At 52.2% G+C, this 21,808-nt stretch overlaps 3 protein-coding genes across 4 annotated transcripts; 2 read left to right on the top strand and 1 right to left on the bottom strand.

The window, feature by feature from the left end:
• Positions 1–1,378: 1,378 nt before the first annotated feature.
• On the top strand, positions 1,379–3,507 carry Cdkn2d (cyclin dependent kinase inhibitor 2D). The gene is made up of 2 exons (XM_040290463.2): positions 1,379–1,519; positions 2,549–3,507. The coding sequence occupies exons 1-2, from the start codon at positions 1,379–1,381 to the stop codon at positions 2,906–2,908; spliced, it is 501 nt and encodes a 166-aa protein (XP_040146397.1). The 3' UTR covers positions 2,909–3,507.
• Positions 3,440–20,782, bottom strand: Atg4d (autophagy related 4D cysteine peptidase). Of its 2 annotated transcripts, none has more exons than XM_040290459.2 (10): positions 20,325–20,782; positions 19,775–19,858; positions 19,520–19,693; positions 18,736–19,012; positions 18,598–18,662; positions 17,455–17,585; positions 15,382–15,460; positions 15,235–15,311; positions 15,032–15,151; positions 3,440–3,602 (listed from the first exon to the last, which is right to left on the bottom strand). In XM_040290459.2, exons 1-10 carry the CDS (start codon positions 20,554–20,556, stop codon positions 3,549–3,551), a joined length of 1,293 nt encoding a protein of 430 aa, XP_040146393.2. In that variant the 5' UTR covers positions 20,557–20,782; the 3' UTR covers positions 3,440–3,548. The 2 variants fall into 2 exon arrangements, with proteins under 2 accessions (XP_040146393.2, XP_005336189.1); XM_005336132.5 differs by lacking the exon at positions 3,440–3,602 and adding an exon at positions 13,447–14,001 and having other exon boundaries at positions 20,325–20,780.
• On the top strand, positions 3,917–14,331 carry Kri1 (KRI1 homolog). The gene is made up of 19 exons (XM_005336131.5): positions 3,917–4,071; positions 4,176–4,249; positions 4,956–5,061; positions 5,907–6,021; positions 6,378–6,432; positions 6,511–6,560; positions 6,793–6,889; positions 6,971–7,048; positions 7,353–7,486; positions 7,817–7,943; positions 8,038–8,133; positions 8,205–8,375; positions 9,532–9,607; positions 9,700–9,788; positions 9,861–9,987; positions 10,071–10,201; positions 11,627–11,691; positions 11,798–11,896; positions 12,863–14,331. The coding sequence occupies exons 1-19, from the start codon at positions 3,978–3,980 to the stop codon at positions 13,206–13,208; spliced, it is 2,130 nt and encodes a 709-aa protein (XP_005336188.2). The 5' UTR covers positions 3,917–3,977; the 3' UTR covers positions 13,209–14,331.
• Positions 20,783–21,808: the final 1,026 nt, after the last annotated feature.

Raw genomic sequence — 21,808 nt, 5'->3', positions numbered from 1 at the left:
TCTGCACAACCCCACCCTATTTCCCACCCACCTTCCCTGACCTCATCCCACTCTTACTTTCTAAGTCATAGCAAGCACACACGCCTCAGGGCCTTTGAGCCTTACACCAGTCTTGGTTTCCCCACAGAGCCATGTGGCCCCCTTCCTCACCCTCAGGTTTTCAATCAAATGCCACCTCTTTAGGGAGGTTATTCCTGTGACCTTGACCTGTTTTATCAGTTCCAGAGCCTTTACCACTGTGAAGAGATTTAATTACTCCTCCTGCAGCAGGAGCCGCCTGGCTAGCTCTCAGTTGGGCGCCTCCAAGAGGTGCTCTGTAGATTTGTATAAAGACCTCTGTGGCCACCTTCTGCCACTCTCCTGGGAGGCTCGCCCACGTGGCAGCTGTAGGGTCAACTTTTCTCACTAGCTCACCCTGAGCCAGAATATGATTTTGTTCTCACGCAACCCATTTCCCCTTTTGTGTTTTTTCGTGGTTTCTGACGCTAAAAGTTCCTTGAATGTGCGATCCCAAGTGTCCAGAACGGCTCTTGCATGCGGTGGAGGAATGAATGAAAGTGCTTAGCGCATATTAAGGGCTAATAAACGCTTCTTAGATGAATGGATGCTAGGAGGCCGGACCGAGAGGCTCCAGCCTTGCCTCCCTTCCCTCTGGGGGGCACCGAAGTCCCAGAGAACTCCAAGCTACACTCTTCCTGACCTTTCTCCCTGGGGCAGTTAAACCGGCTCTCTTTCCCGCCCGCCTGGCGGGTTTGAAAACCGAAAACCCCGCCGTTGCGGGCGGCCCACCGTTCGCCGCTTCCTGGCCAATCAGAAACGATACCTCCCACGCCGGCGCGCGGAACCTCCCCGGCGACGCTCTGTCATTGGCTGCCAGGAGCATGTGGGCGGAGCCCCATTAGGTTGAGGTTTGGCAAGGAGGCTCCGCTACTGTGTAGCGAGTTTGTAAGAAAACAAATTGGCGGAGTTCGGGGGTGGGGCCTTGAGTGCGCTGACTCCGCCCCTTGGCGTCTGATTTTGCCGCAGCGGCGGCAGCGCAGGCTCAGAACAGACCCCGCCCGTCGTGGAGGAGGGAGGGTGAGTAGCGGGGAGACCCTGCCCCTAAGGGGCGGGCGCCTGGCAGTGCCCTACCGGCGGCGGAGGGTTGGGCCGAGTTCCCAGCCCCTCTCCGCCCGCCGGGTTGACAGGGGGAGAAGCCGGCTGCGAGGGCGGGGGTCTCGCGGGAGCCTTGCGCCTGCGAGCCAGGCCAGGAGTCTAGCGTAGGCCGGGCGCACCGGGGCCGAGCCCCGAGAGGGCTGTTTGGGCCAGCAACGGCTGGCTCCCCGGCACTAACCGGGCTGGGGTGTGGCGGGGGGCTTCGCAGGCCACCAGTATCGACATGTTGCTTGAGGAGGTCCGCGTTGGCGACAGACTGAGTGGGGCCGCAGCCCGGGGCGACGTGCAGGAGGTGCGCCGCCTTCTGTACCGCGAGCTGGTGCACCCCGACGCCCTGAATCGCTTTGGCAAAACGGCTCTGCAGGTGAGGCCCGGCTGGCCAGGGACAAAGGCGGGGCAGTGGAACCCAGCGAGCGTTCCCTTCCTTGATGACCCCCTGGGCTCCAGTCCTTCTCTAGGCTGATATTGTACCTCAAGGTCCCTTTTTTAGGTGGGTTATGGGGGGGGTGAAGGTGGGGGGTTGGGAGGGCTTTTCATCTTTCCTTGACGATTCCTTGTTTTCTGCGTGCGGGAAGAATTCGTTTTCCTTTGGGAGGTTCTTATTCAGCGGGTGGGTTTCAGCTTCTTTGGATCCCAGCTTCATGAGATAGCTTAAGTTTCTTGGGGCTTCTATGCAGAGAGCCAGTCTCTGGAAAAGATGAGTTCTTGTCTCCCTGAGAAGGAGGGACCCCATTTTCTAGGTAGTCCTCTAAAAGTTATCTAGTTATTTGAGGGGAGTCTTTATTTCTGAGGATTGTATGGATTCTTGGCATCTTATGGGGGCCCCAATAGAACTGTATCATATTGTATGAGGTCTCTATTCCCTGGGAACATTTTACAGGGGAAACGCCCCACTTCTTGAGGGACATCAGGTATCCCCAGGAAGATTCCCTTATAAAAGATGGGGCTTTTTCCTGGAAAAAGTATTTTCAAATTCTCTGGGCATTTCCTTTCCCTTGAGACACCTGCCAAGTTATTTGGGGGCAGTTCTCAGTCTCCAGGGGCTCATTTCCTGGAGGGGGCTTTAGATTTCCTGATGATTTCCCATATGTGGGTGGCTCTGTTTCCTTGGGGTAGGGAACGTTCTTGGGTTCCTTGAAAGTTCTCCTGGAGGTTATACTTTTTGTTAGGGTCTCGCTGTATTATTACGGGAATGATCAGCTTCTTGAGGATCCCAGAACTTGTTTTCTTGGGTCTCACTATCCCTGGGGACTGGTGTTTCCTGGAGTGTCCCCATTCTCTAGAGGACCTCTTCTCTTGCATTCTCTATTCGTGAGGACCCCTCTTTTTGGATGACCATTTTCTCTCCAGTGACCCTTCCTTGGGGACTTCCTGACCCTCTGTCACAACATAGGTCATGATGTTTGGCAGTCCCGCCATCGCTCTGGAACTTCTGAAGCAAGGTGCTAGCCCCAATGTTCAGGATGCCTCCGGTACCAGTCCAGTCCACGATGCAGCTCGCACTGGATTCCTGGACACCCTGAAAGTCCTCGTGGAGCATGGTGCTGATGTCAACGCGCCTGATGGCACTGGGGCGCTCCCCATCCATCTAGCTGTGCAGGAGGGCCACAGTGCTGTGGTCAGCTTCCTGGCTCCTGAGTCTGATCTTCAACACAAGGATGCCAGGGGGCTTACACCCTTGGAGCTGGCACGACAGAGAGGGTCTCAGGACATCATGGACATCCTGCAGGGGTGCACAGTGATCCCACTGTGAACCAGGGCCACTCTACCCAGCAAGAGAACCTACTAGGTTCTGTCAAAAGAGGAGGGAAGAAACACTTTCTCTCCTCACTCCTCTTGCTCTTTACAGAAGGGGGAGGAGGACCAGTTTGTGGCTTATTGGTGTTGATTTTTGGGGGAGTGTGTGTTTGGGGGACATTTCTCATTTGTTTTTCTCACCCCTTTTGGTGTGTTGGACAGAGAAGGGCTCCTATAGGCAACAGCCACCGAAACGGTTCATTTTGTCTGCACCCTGGGCTGCTGGGGCTGCAGACTAGACCCAAGCGCAAAGCGCTTAAAGCCCCAGCCCCAGAGTGAGTCATCACCTCCAAGGCTCCAGGAACCTGGTGACTTTGGCCGGCTGTGCTCAGAGAGATCCCTGAAGTGTGAGCTCTGTCTTGGGCATGGGGGGCAGGGAGGGAAGTGTTTCAAATCAATAAAAGGGTAGTATGAGTAAATATTTTGTTGGAAGCTTGTTTTCCAGTCTCTTGTACAGCGTTTAAAAAAGAGATTCTATTTATTAAGCTTTATGGAAAAAATTGTGTGTGATAATTTAATGTTTCTACCCATTAAATTAAAACTTGTGCATGATCACGGCTTGGGTGGCTTCTGATTTGTGAGGTTGAGATGAAGACTCACGCGACCAGAATGTCGATGGGGATGAGCATCGGGGTCAGGGGTCGCAGAAGCTGTGGGGGAGGGGAGAGCGTGGTCACTCCCAGAGCGCTAGGGTGAGCGAGCTGGGTGGGGCAGCGGTTGGCGCTGTCGGAACGGAAGGGAGGCAGGAAACCGCGAGTGGAGAAAGGGCCCCCAGATGTCAGCTGGCTGCCCGGAGCCAGAAGGGTGGGGAGGTGGGCGGTGGCTGCGGCCTTCTCCTCAGGGGCGTGACCCATGGGCGGGACGGCGGTCACAAGGCAAAAGGGATCCCGGAAGGGCTGGGGGCGGGGTTAGGCTCACACGCGCGGCCCCGCCTCTTTTAAAGTTCAAGGCGGGCGTGACAGAACGTGACCACGCCCCTTTAGGGGGCTATCTGCGACACATGCGCAGTGGCCTCGAGTGCCGCCATGCCCGAACCGCGCGGGTCGTCACCCTTGCGGGTGAACGCTGCCTTTGCCGCGCGGTACGGCCGCTACCGGGAGCGCGAGGAGCTGCAGCGCCGTGAGTGCGGGGCGCGTGCGCGCGGGGCGCCAGCCCTGGAAGGGTCTTCGGGAAGTTGGGAGTTTGATCTGGTCTCCAAGGCTGATCCTGTCTGTGCCTCACAGTGAAGGATCGCTACGGGGACCGAGACAGCGGCGATGACTCCAGCTCCGAGTCTGACTCCAGCGAGGAGCGTGTGGTGCGCTTCCCCACCCCTGTTCCGGACTCACCCAATCGTTCGAGCCTCCTATCGCACTCTGACCCCGATTACAGGGGGCGCCTTGTCCCCAAGTCCCTCAGCGCCCTACAGTATAGTCCAAGCTCCGCCCCCAATCCTTGAGGACCATACTGCACCTTCTCCATCTCCAAGTGTCGCCAAGCCCCCTCTCTTTCTCTCTCCTTTGATGGGTGGTGAGATCCCTCAGCCTGCCTCTCTTCCCCTTCTCTCATTCCTAAGGGCCTAACCATTTCTCAATGTACTATTATGCGCCACGTGGGGCGCCCAACTTCTTCCCATATCAGCTTTGTATTCTTCCTGGCTCCATTGTGCAACCTGGCCCCTCCCTGTTGTACCCCAAGTGTCCTCAGCCCACCTGCTCCTTTATAGATCTCTTTTCTTTCTCAGGAACTACCTCCTTTTGTCCTACCTTCCTTTGCCCATATCCTCTACTGTCTGTGGTGGGCTCCCTACCAGTCCCCAAGTTGGTCCCTCCCTCCTCTGACCCCTAGTCACACCCGGCTGCCCAGCTACCTCTCCCCAGCTGGATCCTCTGCCCTTTCCTGTACCACATACCCCTCTCCCCCATACTCTCTGGTCCACCTGCCCCTGCTGCATACTGTCCCCATCACTGGTTTCCTCCAGAGCTGTTCCCTTCTGATGACTGCCTTCCCTTTTCCTGCCCTAGGAATTTGACCCCCAGCAGGAGCGTGACTTTTACAGGACCCTTTCTTTGTTGAAGAAGAAGGATCCCCGCATTTATCAGAAAGATGTCACCTTCTATCAGAGAACAGGTGTGTGTGTGTGGGGGTGCAGTTTCCTCTGTGCCCTACTGGTTCTTGTGACTACTGAAAGAATATTTTACATCAAAAGAGCTTAGGAGAGTACTTGGATTATTACCTGTGGGGTGGTAATAACCACTATAAATGCTCTTAATCTACAATGGGGTTAGATCCCTATAAACCCACATGTCACTGCTGGACACAGTATCTTATACCTGTAATTCCAGTGGCTCTGGAGGCTGTGGCAAAAATATCACAAGTTCGAGGCCAGTGTGGGCAATTTAGTGAGAACCTGTCTCAAAAGGGCTAGAAATATAACTCAGATGGGCTGGGGATGTGGCTCAAGTGGTAGCGCGCTCACCTGGCATGTGTGCGGCCTGGGTTCGATCCTCAGCACCACATATAAACAAAGATGTTGTGTCCGCCAAAAACTAAAAAATAAATATTAAAAAAAAAAAAGAAATATAACTCAGGGGTGAAACACCCTTGGCTTTTATCCCTAGTACTGGAGGGGAAAAAAATAATTAGGGGCTTGGGGTGTAGTTTAGTGGTAAGGCACCCCTGAGTTTAGTTCTCAGTATTGGAAAAAAAATATATGTATGATAAAAAATAATTTATAAAGTTAAAAAAATCATAAGTTGAATCATCCTATGTCAGGGACTGGTGGCATGTCAAAGTGTGAGTTGCTAACTGAATGATCCCAGCCCCACCCAGTAGTGCAAGTGTGATGCTTGTTTTATAGCAGAGAAGTGGTGGATTGGAAACCTCTCTCTGCCCCGGCCCTGCCCTGTGGGATTCGCTGCTAGGGGAACAGGGTCATGGGTAATGGTGATGGCAAGTATCTGGGTGCCCCACAGCATCATCCTCATCCTCGGAGAGTGAGGAGGAACCAGCAGCCTCAGAGAAGCAGAAGAAGGTGCAGCCCATGTATTTGAAAGACTATGAGAGGAAGGTCATCTTGGAGAAGGAAGGGTAAGAAGGGTCCCTAACCCTCAGATCCCAACCTTCCTGGGATTTTGGGAGTCTTACAGGTAGAAGTGGAAAAGCCCCAAACTCCAGAGACTAGAGGAAACCTCTGAGATCCTTCAGAAAATAACTTCCTGGTGAAAATAACTGCCCCCCCGCTTGTGGGGATAGGCAGGCCATGGAGCATGTACAGATAGGGTTAAACTCTGACAAACCTGTTGTAAATTTAAAATATTAAAAAATAAATTTAAAACTTGTTTGCATTTAATACTGAGAAGTCTATTTGCAAAATCAAACCATCATAAGTTGAGGTGTCAAGAGTCAGGGACTTTATTCTAAAGCCCCCATCTTTGCCTGCACAGCAAGTATGTTGATGAGGAGAACTCAGATGGGGAGACCTGCAATCAGACAGCCAAGGTATGTAGATTGGAGGAAGCTGGGACAGGCTGAGGAGCCAGCACTGGCCTAAGGCCCGTATCATTCTCTCCTCTGCAGCAAATCTCGTCGCAGAGTTATGTGGAAGAACAGAAGCAGCTCAAGGAAAGGTGAGCCGTGGCCAGATGTGTAGGAGTTGAGGCTGCGGATTGGGGAGGCCTGGGATCAAAGCAAGCCCTGACATTTGCTATCTGTGTGCCTCATCTGTTACATGGGTTAATGTCATAGCACTGCTCTGAGCTTTTGGAGAACAAGCTGTGGGTTTGGTAAGCAGGGTTAATCTTGGGACCTCGTGCAGGGGCCAATCTGCCTGTCCTGAGTTTTGTTTGCCGCTGTCTGCAGCTTCCGGGTGTTCATGGAGGACAGCGAGGATGAGGACAGTGCTGGGGAAGGTGGCTCTGGGTTGCTGCAGAAACATGCAAAAACCAGGGAAGAGAAGGTAGGTGCTGGGACCCAGTTGGACTGCTGAGGGGGCAGGCAGCTGGGGCTCCCACAGTCCTTCAGCACTGGCCTTTCTCAGGCCCAGGAAGAGGCTGACTACGTTGAGTGGCTGAAGGGACAGAAGGAGATTCCGAATCCTGAGTCCCTGAAGGAACTGGTGAGATCTCACACATTGTCCCTGATGGCCCAAACTGCTTGTTCCACCTGCATCCAACCTTCCTCCAGAAAATAGTAGTAGGTTCCATCTCAGCACCAAAAAACCAAAAAGCAAAACAAGGTCATGTACTCTTGAGAGATGAGGTGTACCCATCTGTAGGCCTCAGTTTCTATGTCTAGAAAATGGGGTAAACCCACCCACTCTAGGCTGGCTATGATGTTTCATTTTCCTAAATCCATTTGGCGCCCATGCCCACTCCCCTTCCCTGTCCCTGGGTTCTGTCACCCCTACCACTCCCTTCCAGACACACCTCAAAGAATATTGGAATGACCCAGAGCTGGACGAAGGGGAGCAATTCCTGCGGGATTATATTCTCAACAAACGCTATGAGGAAGAGGAGGAGGAAGAGGAAGAGGAGGAGGAAGAGGAGGGGGAAGGGTGAGCCTCATGCCTCCCAGGGCTGCACCTATATCTCCTGAAGTATTGGCCAGGAGTGAAAGGCACCTTGTGCTTGTTTTTTTCACACAAAGGGAGAGAAAGAGCCACAAAGTATGGGCTCTGGAATCCTGTGGCACTGGTTTTAATCTTGGCCCTGTGCTAGAGCCCCATGCCTAGGTTCCCTATAGATAAAACAGGTAATAGAATCACTCACCTTGTAGGCTCTTGGGAGGGGGGGTTAAATGAGTAGATTCTTCTGGTACCCGCCCATGCATGTGGCCCAACCTATCTCAGCTGACTCCCCCAGCCTTGCCCTGTCCTGCCCTTCAGGGTCCTCAGCCCCCGAGTCCAACTGGCTGTAGAGGATTCCTCAGATGAGGGGGAGCTGTTCCTGAAGAAGCAGGAAGACTTTGAGCACAAATACAACTTCCGCTTTGAGGAGCCAGACTCGGCCTCGGTGTGTGGCCAGGGCCGGGGTCAGGGAGGCCCCAGACCTCGGTTCCAGGCTGGAGAGCCGCAGGTCATCTCTCTGGCTCTTCTGCTACCCTCAGGTCAAGACCTACCCGCGAACCATCGCATCCTCTGTGCGCCGCAAGGATGAGCGCAGGAAGGAGAAGCGGGAAGAAACCAGGGAGCGAAAGAGGAGGGTGAGTGGGGGAGGCCAGCTGGGGGTGGCCCAGCCCACTAGGAAAGCCCATGGCCTGCCCCCTTCCCATAGGAGAAGGCCAGGAAGCAGGAGGAGCTAAAGCAACTGAAGAACCTGAAGAGGAAGGAGATTCTGGCGAAGCTGGAGAAGCTGCGCCAGGTGACTGGCAACGAGACACTGGGCCTTGAGGAGCAGGACCTTGAGGATGATTTTGACCCCACCCGACACGACCAGCTTATGCAGGTGCGGTTCAGTCATGGCATCAAGTCCTCACGAACTTGACCAAAATCAGGTTGTTTCCTAGCGTGTGGCCTCAGAAAAGGGACTTGCTCTTTCTGAGCCTCTTTCCCTGATTGAAGGTGGGTCTAACAGTAGCATCTACCCCAGGGCCATTGTAAGGACAGACTGGAAAAAATTCACATTATAGCTTAATTGGGGGCTGGGGTAGTAGCTCAGTGGTGGAGTGCTTGCCTAGCACAGGTGAGACACTGGGTCCATTCCTCAGCACCACATAAAATACAGGCTGAATTCTTTTTTTTTTTTTTTTTTTGTGAGTACCAGGGATTGAACTTGGGAACACTTGACTACTGAGCCACATTTTGTATTTCTAGCCCTATTTTGTATTTTTTTTGGAGACAGGGTCTTAGAGTTTACAGAGAAAAATCCTAAGTTGAACCATTGTCAGGGACCATCCGGATCTCCTTTCAACTCATTTTTTGAGCAGTTAGTGTTTATTGCTGATTATGAGGGAACACGGCTCAGGGGAGGGCTTTATGGGAGAAGTCATGAGCATTGCAGGGGCCCCAGTGAGGCCCTGCCTGAGCCTGGGGAGCTGGAAAAAGGCCTGAAAACTGGAGCTTCTCATCCCTGAGCTTTGTTTTCTGAGATGGAAGTAGTTACTCTCAGGGTGGTTGTAAGAAAAAAGAAGGATGCTCTCCAGATTTGGACATGTAGTAGGTGCTTAATAAATGATGCAGCTCACAATACTTGCTTTCACTAGACCTCCATTGGATGCTGGGGTTCCAGCAGGGGCCTTATTTCACCTTCGAAATGGTGGGATCTTAGAGGAGACCCCTGACCAGACAACTAAAATAAGTCCTCATGCCTGAGTAGCAGTTAGCCAGCCCAAGACAGGCAGAGGGTGCCACAGAGCAAAGACTTGCAAGCTAGAAAGAACTGGGTCTGTGGAACATACTGGTAGCTAGAATGACAGGGTAACCAGCAGGGGTCAGTGAAGGGTCCTGAACCCCTAGGGTCCCTTGCTTTAGGAGGTAGGTCTTGGGAGGGCACTGGGAGCCACATAGGGTGCAGGAGTAAAGGTGCCAAGGGCATTGTTGGCATCATCATGGCTTCCTGTGAAGCAAGAAGGCCCTGCTGACCCCCAGCTCTGACCCTACAGAAATGCTTTGGAGATGACTTCTATGGCACTGCAGAGGAGGAGAAGCCACAGTTTGAGGAAGAGGAGGGGCTGGAAGGTGACATCACCTGCACAGGAGGCTGGGGTAGAAGTGGGGCCTACAGTCCAGGTCCCACCCTGACCCCACCTTTCTGTCCTCTCTGGAATCAGAGGACTGGAACTGGGACACATGGGATGGACAGGAGGAGGATGGAGCTTGGAGCCAGCAGGAGCCACACTGCGAGGACCCCGACTTCAATGTAGGTGTCACCAGTGGGGGATGTCTCAGGGACCTAGAGGGCTGCTGGAATCTTAACTTGTGTGTCTGGCAGATGGATGCTGACTACGACCCCAGCCAGCATCGGAAGAAGAAGCGAGAGATCCCCTCCACGGGCAAGAAGAAGCGCAAATCACCCTTTGCCACAGCTGTGGGGCAGGAAAAACCTGTGTTCAACCCTGGTGAGGCCCGATGGGCTCTGGGTGATGGTGGGACTCCACAGGGCCTGGAATACCCCAGCAACTTGGCTTTGTCTCCCCTGCAGAGGACAAGACCTTTGAGGAGTATCTAGATGAATATTACCGGCTGGATTATGAGGACATCATTGATGACCTCCCTTGTCGCTTCAAGTACCGCACTGTGGTGCCCTGTGACTTTGGGCTCAGTACTGAGGAGGTCAGGGCCTTGGGTGGGCATGGGACAGCAAGGGCACCCAGCAAGAGGGACCAGAGAGCTGGCCGAGGCCCAAAGATGCCACAATACTGTGGCCCATTTCTTCATCTCAAATATAATAATAACAATAGTGCTAATGTTGGCAATAATAACCTTACCTGTCTGAAAGGGTCTCCATGAGGTCAAGGGCCAGAGGGCTTGGCACAGTGTCCAAGGCACAATCCATTATGCCTTTTTGGTCAGGGGTTGGGGGTAGATGGTGAGGATGGAACCCAGGGCCTCATACATTCTAAGCATATGCTTTTTTTTTTTTAATACTTATTATTTTTTAGTTATAGTTGAACATATTATATTTATTTTCATCCTTATGTGGTGCTGAGGATCAAACCCAGGGCTTCACACATGCTTGGCAAGCACTTTACCACTGAGCCACAATTCCCACCCCCTAAGCACGTACTTTACCACTAAAGTTATTGCCCCAGTCCTTTTAGATGACTTTTAATTCTGTTAGTGTGTATCAGCAGTAGGTTGGACTTCAAGACTTGCTGGGGGGGCTGAGGTCGCGGCTCAGTGGTAGAGCACTTGCCTAGCATATGAGAGGCACAGGGTTCGATTCTTAGCACCACATATAATAAAGATCCAATGACAACTAAAGCAATTTAAAAAAAAAAAAAAGACTTGCTGGGATCTTGAATGAGCCCCTCCCACTCAAAACAACAAAAAGACTTGGTCTATACAACCAAATGGCCCAGGTTCAAGTCCTGACTAGGTAGCTGAGCAGTTGTATGAACTTACATAAATGATTTGACCACCCACACCTCAGTTTTCCCATCTTTAAATGGAAATAAATAGCCCCCACCTTAGGCTGTGAAGCAGAAATGAAATCCAACATATGTGGCTCTTTGAATAGCACCTGACAGGTTGTGAATGCCCACAAGCCCTAGTTTGACTATTGATTTATGGTCAGTCAAAATGGCCAGTGTTGACTGAGCTTATTCTGTGCAGAAACACCCCCTTAATCTACCCAGTGACTTTCCAGGGGGTTCTGAAGGGATGCCCTCCTCATAAATGGGGAGGCAATCTTGGGAACCTGAGCTTTACCTTGGTTGGTAAAGGTAGTTGGCATGGGACCCCTGCCCTGCCTTTGAGACTTCGGGGACAGCACTCTATGTCCCTTGAGGGCTCAGGGCTCTTGGGTTCAACCTGGAGTCTGAAACTAGCCAACTTCCTGGCCCCATGACCTGGAGCAAGAACCTCCTCCCTGAGCCAGTTTCTGCATTTGAGACCATCCACCAGAACCTCAAGTATCTACTACAGAAGTCAGCGCTCTCCCGCCATCATGACATCCCAGCTAGGTAGTCCTCACATGACCCTGCGTCCACCAATGAGGTGACTAAGGCTCAGGGTTTCCCTCTCCCTTCCACACAGATCCTTGCTGCTGATGACAAGGAGCTGAATCGGTGGTGTTCCCTGAAGAAGACCTGCATGTACAGGTGACGGGGCAGGGTGGGGCCAGTGTCTGGTAACAGGCTGCTGAGCCACAAGTATGAACACCTCCCAGAGCACAAGGTGACAGGCATATCTGCCCGGTACCTGCAGGTCAGAGCAGGAGGAGCTGCAGGACAAGCGGGCGTACAGCCAGAAGGCCCAGAACTCTTGGAAAAAGAGGCAGATCTTCAAGTCGCTCTGCCCAGAGGAGTAAGTACGGCTGGGTTGGTAACCTGGGACTTGGGTTTGTGTCACTTTGTCAGCTACTGATTGCATGATCATGGCAATGGACTTCCCTATCTGAGACCTGTGTTCCAGTCTTACCTGCACCACTGCTGGGTGATCTTGAGCAAGTCACTACCCATCTCATCTATAAAATGGACATCGGTTGGGCTGGGGATATAGCTCAGTTGGTAGAGGGTCTGCCTTGTATGCACAAAGCTATGAGTTCAATCCCCACCACCACACACACACACACAGAAATGGACATCAGTTTATGGTTCTTATTTCATCTGGTTGTTGAAGATTGAGTTAATCTATGTTTAAAATAAAATATAGAGGGCTAGGGATGTAGCTCAGGGGGTTTAATTCTCAGCATCAAAAATCTAGAAAATGCTGGGGCTGGGGTTATGGCTTAGTGGTAGAGTGCTTGCCTCACATGTTTGATTTTCAGTACTGCGAATAAATAAATGAGTAAAATAAGCGTCCATCAACAACTTTATGATGTTCATTATTTCCCAGTATATAAACAGGGGTAGTAGAAGCTCATAGTTCATTTAAAATTTTTTTTTTCAACATGGGGAATTGAGCTCAGGGTTTCACACAGTTAGGCAACCACTGTACCACTGAGCCACATCCCCAGCCCTTTATTTAGAGAGCATACTGCCGAATTGTCCAGGCTATCCTTGAACTTGAGATGCTCCTGTCTTAGCCTTCCTAGAATATGGAGTTATAGGTATGTGCCATCACACTCAGCTACATCATAGTCCATCCTTAGTGTTCAGTAAGAAAAACTTGACTTTTACATCAGGCCCAGGTTTGAACCCCAGGCAGGGCCTGAATCTCTGTAGATGCTTCTTCCTATCTATAAAATGGGGCTGTGGCTGGGGGAGGGGGGGTGGTGCTCAGGAGCAGGTCATGACTGGCCTGGCCTGATCCCTGACTTTTTGCCTATAGGACACAGACGCAGATGTCCACAGAATCCACAAGGAAGCCAGAGAGAGACAAAGCTAGCCCACAGGGGCAGCTGCCAGTGCCTGATGGGGCCTGTAGGAATCAGCCCCAGGCAGAGAGCCCCCCAGCACAGGAAGAAGAGGTGTCTGTTTCACCCACTGAAAAGCCAGCCCCCCAAAGACGGAAGAGGAACAAGAAGGCACGGCTATTGGGCCCCACTGTGACACTTGGTGGCCATGAGTTCAGCCGTCAGAGACTTCAGGCCTTTGGCCTCAACCCCAAAAGGCTGCACTTCCGCCAGCTGAGCAAGCAACTAAGGAAACAGCGTGGGCCCAAAAGCTGCCCCTAAAGATCATGGAGCAGGCAGAGGCTGGTGGGCTCCTTCCCTGGGCCAGGTCTTCCCTCTTGCCAACCTGTGCTATGTACCTGCTCTGGAGAACCTCATGTCTACCTGCAGGCAAATGCATCATCCTCTCTTAAAAGATGATGAAACTGAGGTTGGCTTAACTTCCTCAAGTGGCTTAGAAACCTCACCTTGAACAACCTTGGACCCCACATCCCCTTGCAATGAATGCTAAGCCCAGCCATTTCCACATTCAAGTTCAGCAGCTTTATTATCCCCCAGCAGCCAAAGTTCCCTTAGAAGGGGGCTTTGAGAAAATGAGGGGCACAGCTGGTCCAGTGCAAACTACAGTACTTGAGTCAGGCCCTGAGTGAGTGCCCGGGAGTCCTCCCTCGCTCCCTGCCTGTGAGGAGGACCCAGCTGGCAGGAGGCAGGCTGCCTGGGGCTCATCCACTGCTAGAACAGCCCCAGCCCTGCAGAGTCCTAGACAGGTCTCAGCCGGGTTTGTGGAGGGGGTGAGAATGGGGATCCTATCACCAGAGTTCTAGATCCCATATCCAAGATGACATAAATAAAAAAATAAATAGTATTGCATCTTTCCCCCCCCATCCCATTATAAAAACACAAAGTCCTCGGAGCTTGGCCTTTTGGCCTTGAGGAGGCGCCCTGTGCGAGGGGGGCGCAGAGTGGCTGGCTGGGAAAGCTGGGAGCAGAGGTCATCCAGGCTGTGGTCCTGAGCGTGGCCCTCGGCCAGGGTGAACATGGGGTACCGTTCTGTGGCTGAAGAGGAGCTGAGAACCTGTTGGAAGGCAAGAGGCTCAGCCTCTTAACAGTAACCAATCCCAGAGCCCAGCAGTCAAGGGCAAAGGCACGACCACTCATAAACAATGAAAATGGCCCTGGGATATCTATAGGATCTACTACAAAAACTGAGCACCCCTTCAGATGAACAGGTATTGAGTGTACCTGGAAGGACTAGTAGCCATATTATACCACAATAAGGGTACTACAGAGACCAAAAACAGGTGAAGTTGATGCAGCTGCCCCCAAGGCAGTAATGCCCCAAGCCTTTTAATTCACACCCCATTTTACTGTCCTCAAATAAAAGCTGAGGTTTTTCCATCTTGCAGACACCATAATCCTTGCCAAATTTTTCCTCCCAGTAGTTCTAGGGATAGAAGTCCAGCCCTTGCACATGCTAGGCAAGCACTCTGCCACTGAACTACATCCCCAGCCCTTTTTTCTTTTTCAGTACCAGGGATTGACCCAGAGGGGCTTAACCACTGAGCCACATCCCCAGCGCTTTTCTATATTTTATTATTGCTCAGGGCCTGACTAAATTGCTGAGGCTGGGTTTGAAGTTGTGATCCTCCTGCGTAAGTCTCCCAAGACACTGGAATTACAGGTGTGTGTTACTGTGTGGAGCTCCTCAGCCCTTTGAGACAGGGTCTTGCTGATCTGCCCATGTTGCTCTAACTTCTTATCCTCCTGCCTCTGCCCACTGAAAAGCTGGGGTTATAGCCGTGTGCCACTGCCAACCACAGGCACTTCACTGCAGAGCTACATCCTCAGCTATTTTTCTTTTGAGTCTGGGTTCAGAAGTTGCTTAGGGTCTGCTAAAGCTGGCCCCAAATTTGTGATCCTCCTGCCTCAATCTCCCCAAATCACTGGGATTACAGACATGATCACCACATCTGGCCTAAAGGGAGACATTCTTTACATTTTCTAGACTATCAACACCCAGCCTGCACCGCCAGGTCTACTGGACTCAGGTCTCTGTTCCTCTTTTAATCCCAGTCCTGCCCTTGCCTCCCACCTTTCTTGCTCACCCTGGTCAGCTCCGAGCAGAGCTTCTCAAACTCCTTCCTGTCTCCAGCATAGAACCCCACGGTACAGCTAGGGTCCATCTTGGCGAAGGCCATCTTGCGGGGTGAGGTACAATGGAAAGACTGGGGCAGAAAGATGAGGGAGGTTCAGAGGAGCCCAGCCGCCTCTCCATAAGCCCAACCCCACCCTGGGGAAACCAGCTCACCTCCAGGGGAAAATCAGCCTGGCTGACATCCACTGTTGGCTGGCAGTAGTGGGGGTCCAGGTAGAGCAGGAAGTCATCTGCAGGGGGCCAGACATGAGCAGGGGAAGGGCAAGGAGGTGGGGAAGGGCACAGTGGGGCAAGGCCTACCCTGGTAGCCGATGAAGTACAGTGAGTGTCGTGGCTTGCCCCCCATGATGCCTAAGCACAGTTCTGACCGCAGTAGCTCCTGCAGGGAAGAGGGGGCAGAAGCAGAGGCTGGTGGCATGAGGCAGTCACTCAAAACACTTAGCAGACACCTACAGTATGTAAACCCAGTCCTGTGCTAAGCCCTGGAGAAGTAATAATGATTAAGATGAACACACCCCTGCCTCATGGAGCTGACATTCTAGTGTGGGAAATGAACAAGGAAGATGAACTACTTATTAGAGGTAATAACATTATGGAAAAGGATAAAAGAGGAAAGGTGGCTTGAAGTTTTATTTACTTATTTTTTTTGTGTGCTGTTGGGGAATGAACCCAGGGCCTTGTACACACTAGGCAAGTGCTCTATCACTGAGTTACAAGTCCAGCATAAGACTTTGCAATTTTATTTATCATTTATTTACTTATAGTACTGGGATTAAATCCAGGGGCACTATACCACTGAACTATACCGAGCCCTTTTTAAATTTGAAACAGGGTCGAAGTTGCCCAAGCAAGACTTGAACTTGTGACCCTCTTGCCTCTACCCCCAAGTCACAGAGATTAAAAGTGTGTGCCACTGTGCAAGGCAGACTTTGTGATTTTATTTTATTTCAATTTATTTTTTTTAAGTACCAGGTATTGAACCCAGGAGTACTTAACCACTGAGTCACATCCCCAACCCTTTTAATTTATTTATTTGGGGGAGTACCAGGAATTAAACTCAGGGGCACTCAACCACTAAGCCACATTCCCAGCCCCATTTTGTATTTTATTTAGAAACAGGGTTTCACTTAGTAGCTTAGCACCTCAGTTTTGCTAAGGCTGGCTTTGGACTTGCAATCGTCCTGCCTCATCCTCCTGGGCCACTGGGCTTAAAGAGGCACATGCCACCATGCCTGGCTCTCAGACTCTGCAATTTTAAACAGGGAAGTCAGCTGGACATGGTGGCACAAGCCTGTAATCCCAGCAGCTTGGGAGGCTGAGCCAGGAGGATCGTGAGTTCAAAGCCAGCCTCAGCAAAGGTGAGGTGCTAAGCAACTCAGTGAGACCCTGTCTCTAAATAAAATACAAAATAGGGCTGGGGATGTGGCTCAGCGGTCAAGTACACTTGAGTTCAATCCCAGTACCAACAAAACAGGGAAGTCAGAAAGGCCTCATTGAGAGGTGAGGTCTCAACAAAGACCTGGGGGATTAGAGAAGGAGGCATTGGCACGGCTAGAAAGAAAGCTGTCCCAGTACAAAGGGAACAAGTACAAAGGTGCAGAGGCAGGGTGGTGTGAAAACAGTACAGAGGCCCATGTGACTGAAGCAAAATGAGTGACAGAGGAGTCTGGGTGAGAAGTTCACGGAGGTGACAGGAACAAATGGTTCAGCGCCTTGTGGGCTACGGGAGAACTCTTGAGTGCAAATGCATCTGGGTTTTTCCAGCTCCTGGGCCTTTGTCTTGCTGTTCCTTTTCCCTGGACCACTTCTCTGGTTCCTCATTTGCTTCTGGGCTGGGCAGGGGCTTTCCCATGCTCCACAGCCATCCCATGCTCCACAGCCATCCCATGCACCCGTATTGGGGAAGGTTCCTTCCCTTTAGAGTCCAGGGCACAATGCCAACTTCTTTTTCTTTTTGTATATGGACACACTATCTTTATTTTTTATTTATTTTTATGTGGTGCCAGGGTCGAACACGCGTGCTCAGCAAGCACTCTATCGCTTAGCTACAACCCTGGCCCCAACAATGCCTTTTTTTTAATTATTTTTTTTTTCCTTTTTGGTGTGCTAATAAACATATGGTCTCCCACTGAACTACATCCCCACCCTCTAATGCCAATTTAATCACAGATCATGCCCCTCCCACTGGGCACATTCAGAATTTCTGCCTGTTCTGTTCCTCCCTGGATCTCAACACCCAGGACAGCAAGTGGCACATAGGCACTCCATGACTACTGAAAGAAAGGATGAAGGAGACACAAACTACGATCCAAACCCAAGCTAAAAAGGTTGGAGGACTCCCAGGTGGAGATGCCAGAATCTGTGCAAACCTACCTTTACGCAGGGCACGTACACTGGGTTGAGCGTCTCACCACCCAGTCGCACAGGCACCAGGATGACCACAGACTTCCACTCAGCTGTAGGGTCCGACCTGGCCATCAGGCGTGCCACGTCCGCCTTATAAACTGGGGGGATGACAGGGCAGCAGTAGGTCACCTTCCTACCTACCCTTCAAGCCCTGGAGGATGGCCCTCAAACCCCAGGGGCCCAACCTTATCTGTACAAGCTCCTGGTGAGCAATAACATCATTGTCAGCCAAAAATTTCTAGTGCCCTCCAAAACTGCCAGACAATCCTGGGACCTCCAGGCACATGTGGATATCCCCATTTAACAGAGAGGGCGACTAAGACATGGAGACCAAGAGCATAAAACAGAAAGCAGCAGCCTCTCCTTCTAGGTCAATGCCCCTCTAGTGTCCAAAGTTGTGCTGGCCCCCAGTGACACAGCACCGTGTTTTGCCTGTATAGAAATGGGAGCACCAGGCACTTTGTCCCTGTGTCCCTCTTCTACAAGTCCACTCTTTACTCTTCCCCAACCCCCATCTCCTTCCATGAGGCCTCTCTTTCCTGGCTCCCATAAGTAGACTCAACCCTTTTTGGAAACCCCATTCTCTAAAAATAAAATCTTGTCCCAAACACCTACAATTTTGCTTGAAAACTTACAGGTTATGCAGATTCCCTGACAGAAAACTACAGTGCTCCTGTCAAGACCCTTTTTAAACTGATTTGGAGGGTAGTGGGATATTATAATAATAACTACTACTTAGTGAATATTGGCTCGTAAAAAGACTGCTCTAAGTGCTTGTATTATTGCTTGTATTATTGATTCACTGAATCCTCATGACAACTCTCTGTGGCAGAGGAGACCAGACAGACCTCCAAATGTTATAATCGTTAGAACAGCAAGAGTGAATGGGACAGGGGAGAGGGAGAACCTTATGTTTCTATCAAGGTGAAGCCCCTGAAGTTTCCTCTCCTGGTTCTATAAAGAGGCAGAAGAAAGGGACCCTGTATACCTCTAAGCCATGGGTCTAGAGAATCCTTCCCAATGTTCCTGTGCCCTAGAACTTTTTTCAGCCTCTGAAAAAGGTGAGTCCTAAGGGGCAGTTAAGGCAATGACTGGCTCTTAGCCCCTTACCTGTGCAGTCCTGAGAAACATACACTACCAGGCGGGTGACCTCTGAGCAGCTCTCCACAGCTTTCCTAGGGGTAGAAGGGAAGGCCTGAGTTCCTGGGGATACATAGCAGCTCCCATATTCCCTGCAGCTGTCCTCACCTGAGGATGTGTGCCACCAGCGATGGCCCATACCAGTCACCCGCCTTCTTGCCTGAGCTCTGTCCCAGCTCCACCAGCCGATGTAGACCGAAAGGGGCCTGGGGGTGGTCAGCAAACCAGGACACAATCTGCCGGTGCCGACGTTCCTGTTCCAGCTCAGGGGTGCCCTGAGCCCAGTGAGGGGACATCCAGCGGGCAGGCCCACGGTACCGGCTGGGAGAGGCCACCCCTGACAGCTCAGGGGGAAGCAAGCCTGTGCCCTCGGCCCATCTCCAGTCTGGTGGGGATGGAGTACATAGTCAAATAGTGCTAGTGTGTGTATGGAGGGACACAGTTCCCATTTATTCATATTTTACACACAATTGTGATACTTCTGAGAACCATAAATTTAACTGTAATTTTCACATGCCTGGAACTCCATTTTTTTCTTTCTGTTTTTCTGGTGATACTGGAGATGGAACCCAGGGCCTCACACATGCTAGGTAAGCATCCTACCACTGAGCCACACCCTAGTCCTTTTTAAAATTTTACCTTGAGACAGGGTGTTGTTAAATTTCCCAAAACTTTCCATCCTCCTACTCCAGCCTTCCAAGTAGTTCAGACTTCAAGCACGCACCATTTCCCTTCTGAAACTCTTATTTTCCAAACAACTCTCACACTCCCTAAAACTAATCTCGTAACACACCATTCTAACATGGCTTTAAACACTTTACAAACAGTTTTAACACTGCTGACACATGGTTGGCATTATACTCCTAGTATACCCCTTCCTCTGCAGGCTCACCTCTGGGGAGGAAATGCAGTAGCAGGCCCTGGGCCAGCATCATCTGGCCACTGCGCAACATGCATCCCCAGCCACAATCGGAGGTCAGGCAGCCCCCCGCCAGGGGTGGAAAGTCCCTTCGGTAAGTGAGCCACAGGCGTGACATAAAGTCTCGCTGGAAACGTTGGATGTCACCTACAAAAGCAGACCTGTCAGATGCCATCAGGGACACCTCTGGAAGCCTACCCCAACCCTGGTTCCCAGCCTCATGCTCACCTTCACCCTCAAAACGGTAGCGGCGGCCACAGAGGTGAATGCTGGAGATCTTGCTAAAGCTGGTCCGGCTTTTAACCGCCCAACCTGAGGAGACATAAGGTAGCCAGAGAAATGAAGCACTTGATTGTCAGCAATAGGGGCTTCCATTCACCTATCTGTGAAATAGACATGACTCTGGTTCCTTATTTAGGGATGCTTCTGGAATATACATGTAACACACTCCTGAGGAGGTGGAGCCCCTGGTAACAGCCGCATGTGTGTCCACCAACAGCTCGGTCTGAATTACAGCAGTTCTGATTATTGTACCCATTTTACCGAAGGGGGAAATGGAAGCTTAGGGAAGCAAAAAAGCTTGCCCAAGGTCAAAGGAAGGAATGGGCGGGGCTTGAAACATTCCCTGTAGAACCTGCCCTGGGTCCACCTTGGGTTCGGCAGGGTGGAGACCCACAGGTGACTCACAGAATGGGAACAAATGGTGGAATAATCGGCAGGAACGGGATTTGATTTTCCTTGAGTCCCTCCAACCCTGACCTCTAAGCCCCCTCCTCACCATATTTGACGTTGTTCCAGGCAGTCAGAAACTTGGCCTTGAACTTGTCCACTTCGTCCGGCTCAACTGGGGCAGCTCCAGGAGAGGCAAGAGTGGGACCGCTGGCTCCGGAGGGCCCCAGGCCGTTGGGGTCCGGGACTCGAGGAACCCTCGGCCTGCGGCCCTCGGGCCGGCGCGCGTCCTCCGGGCTCCCGCTCCGGTACTGCGCGGCGGCCGGCGACACCGAGTTCATGGACGCGCCAGGAGGGCAGACCGAGGATCCGGGTGGGGGCTGCGGCCGCCGCGCCCCAGGACGCCCCGCGGCCAGGACGCAGGCTCCGGGGAAGGGACTACTCGGCCCCTAGCCCCGGGCTCCCGGGAGCGGCGCGAGCTGCCGCCACCGATACGGCCATCGCCATTTTAGCGGCTCAGGCCCCCGGATGGAGGCGGGCGTAACCCGGCCGCTCGCCCCACCCCGCCCTGACCCCCGTGGGTCCCCCGTCCAGGCCGCCCCGCAGGGACTCGAAGACCCAGAGCCTCCCCGCGCCACCCCCACGCCCGCCTTATCGCACCGCCCAGGCGCGCGCGAGCCCCTGCGGGCCCTTATCAGAAGCCCCAGAGCCGAGAAGCCCCGCCCCGAACACGCCCCCAGGACCGCCCCCCAGAGCCCCGGGGGCGGGACCTCGGCGAGAGGACGCACCTGCGGGCGCTTCTCCTACCCGCGGAACGCCCACCGCGGCTCGGGCCAGGACCGCCTCAGCCCGGGGCGGGTCTTCCGCGTGCGACCCTCGGAACAGGCGTTCCCCTCTGTGCCTCAGTTTCCTCTAGTGCAAAATAGAATTCGAATACAGGTGTCCACATGAACGAGTGTCGAGGGCGTGAACGCCCCCTAGGCAGGCTGTTCAACCCAAATCTGGGTGTTACCCCCCCACCTTGTGCCCCGCCCGGCAAGCCGAGGCCTATACCTCGGTTTGTCTCTTTCTTTCTTTTTCTTTTTTTTTTTTTTTTGGTACGGGGATTGAACCCAGGGGCACTTAACCACTGAGCCACATCCTCAGCCCTTTTTTGTATTTTATTTAGAGACAGGGTCTCACCGAGTTGCTTGGGGCCTCTGTAATTTGCTGAGGCTGGCTTTGAACTTTGGATCCTCCTGCCTCAGGCTCCGGCCTCAGCCTCTCCAGCCGCTGGAATTATAGGCAGGGGCCACCGTGCCCACTGCTTCTTAATGTGCATAATGGGTTCTGGGCTCCAATGCATACCTGCAAAAACACAAATCAATCATCTTTTCTTTATTTTTTTTAATGCTGAGGACAGAACTCATGAACTATCATGTGCTAGGGAAACCCGCTAGCCCTGACCAACACTCAGAGGGAGGAGGCAAACGAAAGGAAACCAAATGCTAATACCTCCAGAGCCCTTACCCTGGTTGTCAAGGTGACCTGCCTGCAGAGAATTGTTTCTCCTACACGGGGCTGTTATTGAATGCTCCCTTCCAGCCTGGACCC

This window comes from Ictidomys tridecemlineatus, chromosome 2, assembly GCF_052094955.1.
Source record: "Ictidomys tridecemlineatus isolate mIctTri1 chromosome 2, mIctTri1.hap1, whole genome shotgun sequence".
Lineage (NCBI taxonomy): Eukaryota > Metazoa > Chordata > Mammalia > Rodentia > Sciuridae > Ictidomys > Ictidomys tridecemlineatus.
The sequence above is the reverse complement of the archived record's forward strand: the minus strand, read 5'-3'. Positions and strand labels throughout refer to the sequence as shown.

What these genes read in the sequence shown, in the direction of transcription:
- Atg4d (XM_005336132.5), bottom strand. Translation starts at nt 20,556, where the DNA reads ATGAACTCGGTGTCGCCGGCCGCCGCGCAGTACCGGAGCGGGAGCCCG. An exon ending in CTGGAACAACGTCAAATATG is followed by an intron (nt 19,859 to 20,324) that starts GTGAGGAGGGGG and finishes ATGTCTCCTCAG; the next exon opens with GTTGGGCGGTTAAAAGCCGG. An exon ending in TGTACGTGCCCTGCGTAAAG is followed by an intron (nt 15,461 to 17,454) that starts GTAGGTTTGCAC and finishes TCTTCCCTGCAG; the next exon opens with GAGCTACTGCGGTCAGAACT.
- Cdkn2d (XM_040290463.2), top strand. Translation starts at nt 1,379, where the DNA reads ATGTTGCTTGAGGAGGTCCGCGTTGGCGACAGACTGAGTGGGGCCGCA. An exon ending in TTGGCAAAACGGCTCTGCAG is followed by an intron (nt 1,520 to 2,548) that starts GTGAGGCCCGGC and finishes GTCACAACATAG; the next exon opens with GTCATGATGTTTGGCAGTCC.
- Kri1 (XM_005336131.5), top strand. Translation starts at nt 3,978, where the DNA reads ATGCCCGAACCGCGCGGGTCGTCACCCTTGCGGGTGAACGCTGCCTTT. An exon ending in ACTCCAGCGAGGAGCGTGTG is followed by an intron (nt 4,250 to 4,955) that starts GTGCGCTTCCCC and finishes TTCCTGCCCTAG; the next exon opens with GAATTTGACCCCCAGCAGGA. An exon ending in AAGAAGACCTGCATGTACAG is followed by an intron (nt 11,692 to 11,797) that starts GTGACGGGGCAG and finishes CGGTACCTGCAG; the next exon opens with GTCAGAGCAGGAGGAGCTGC.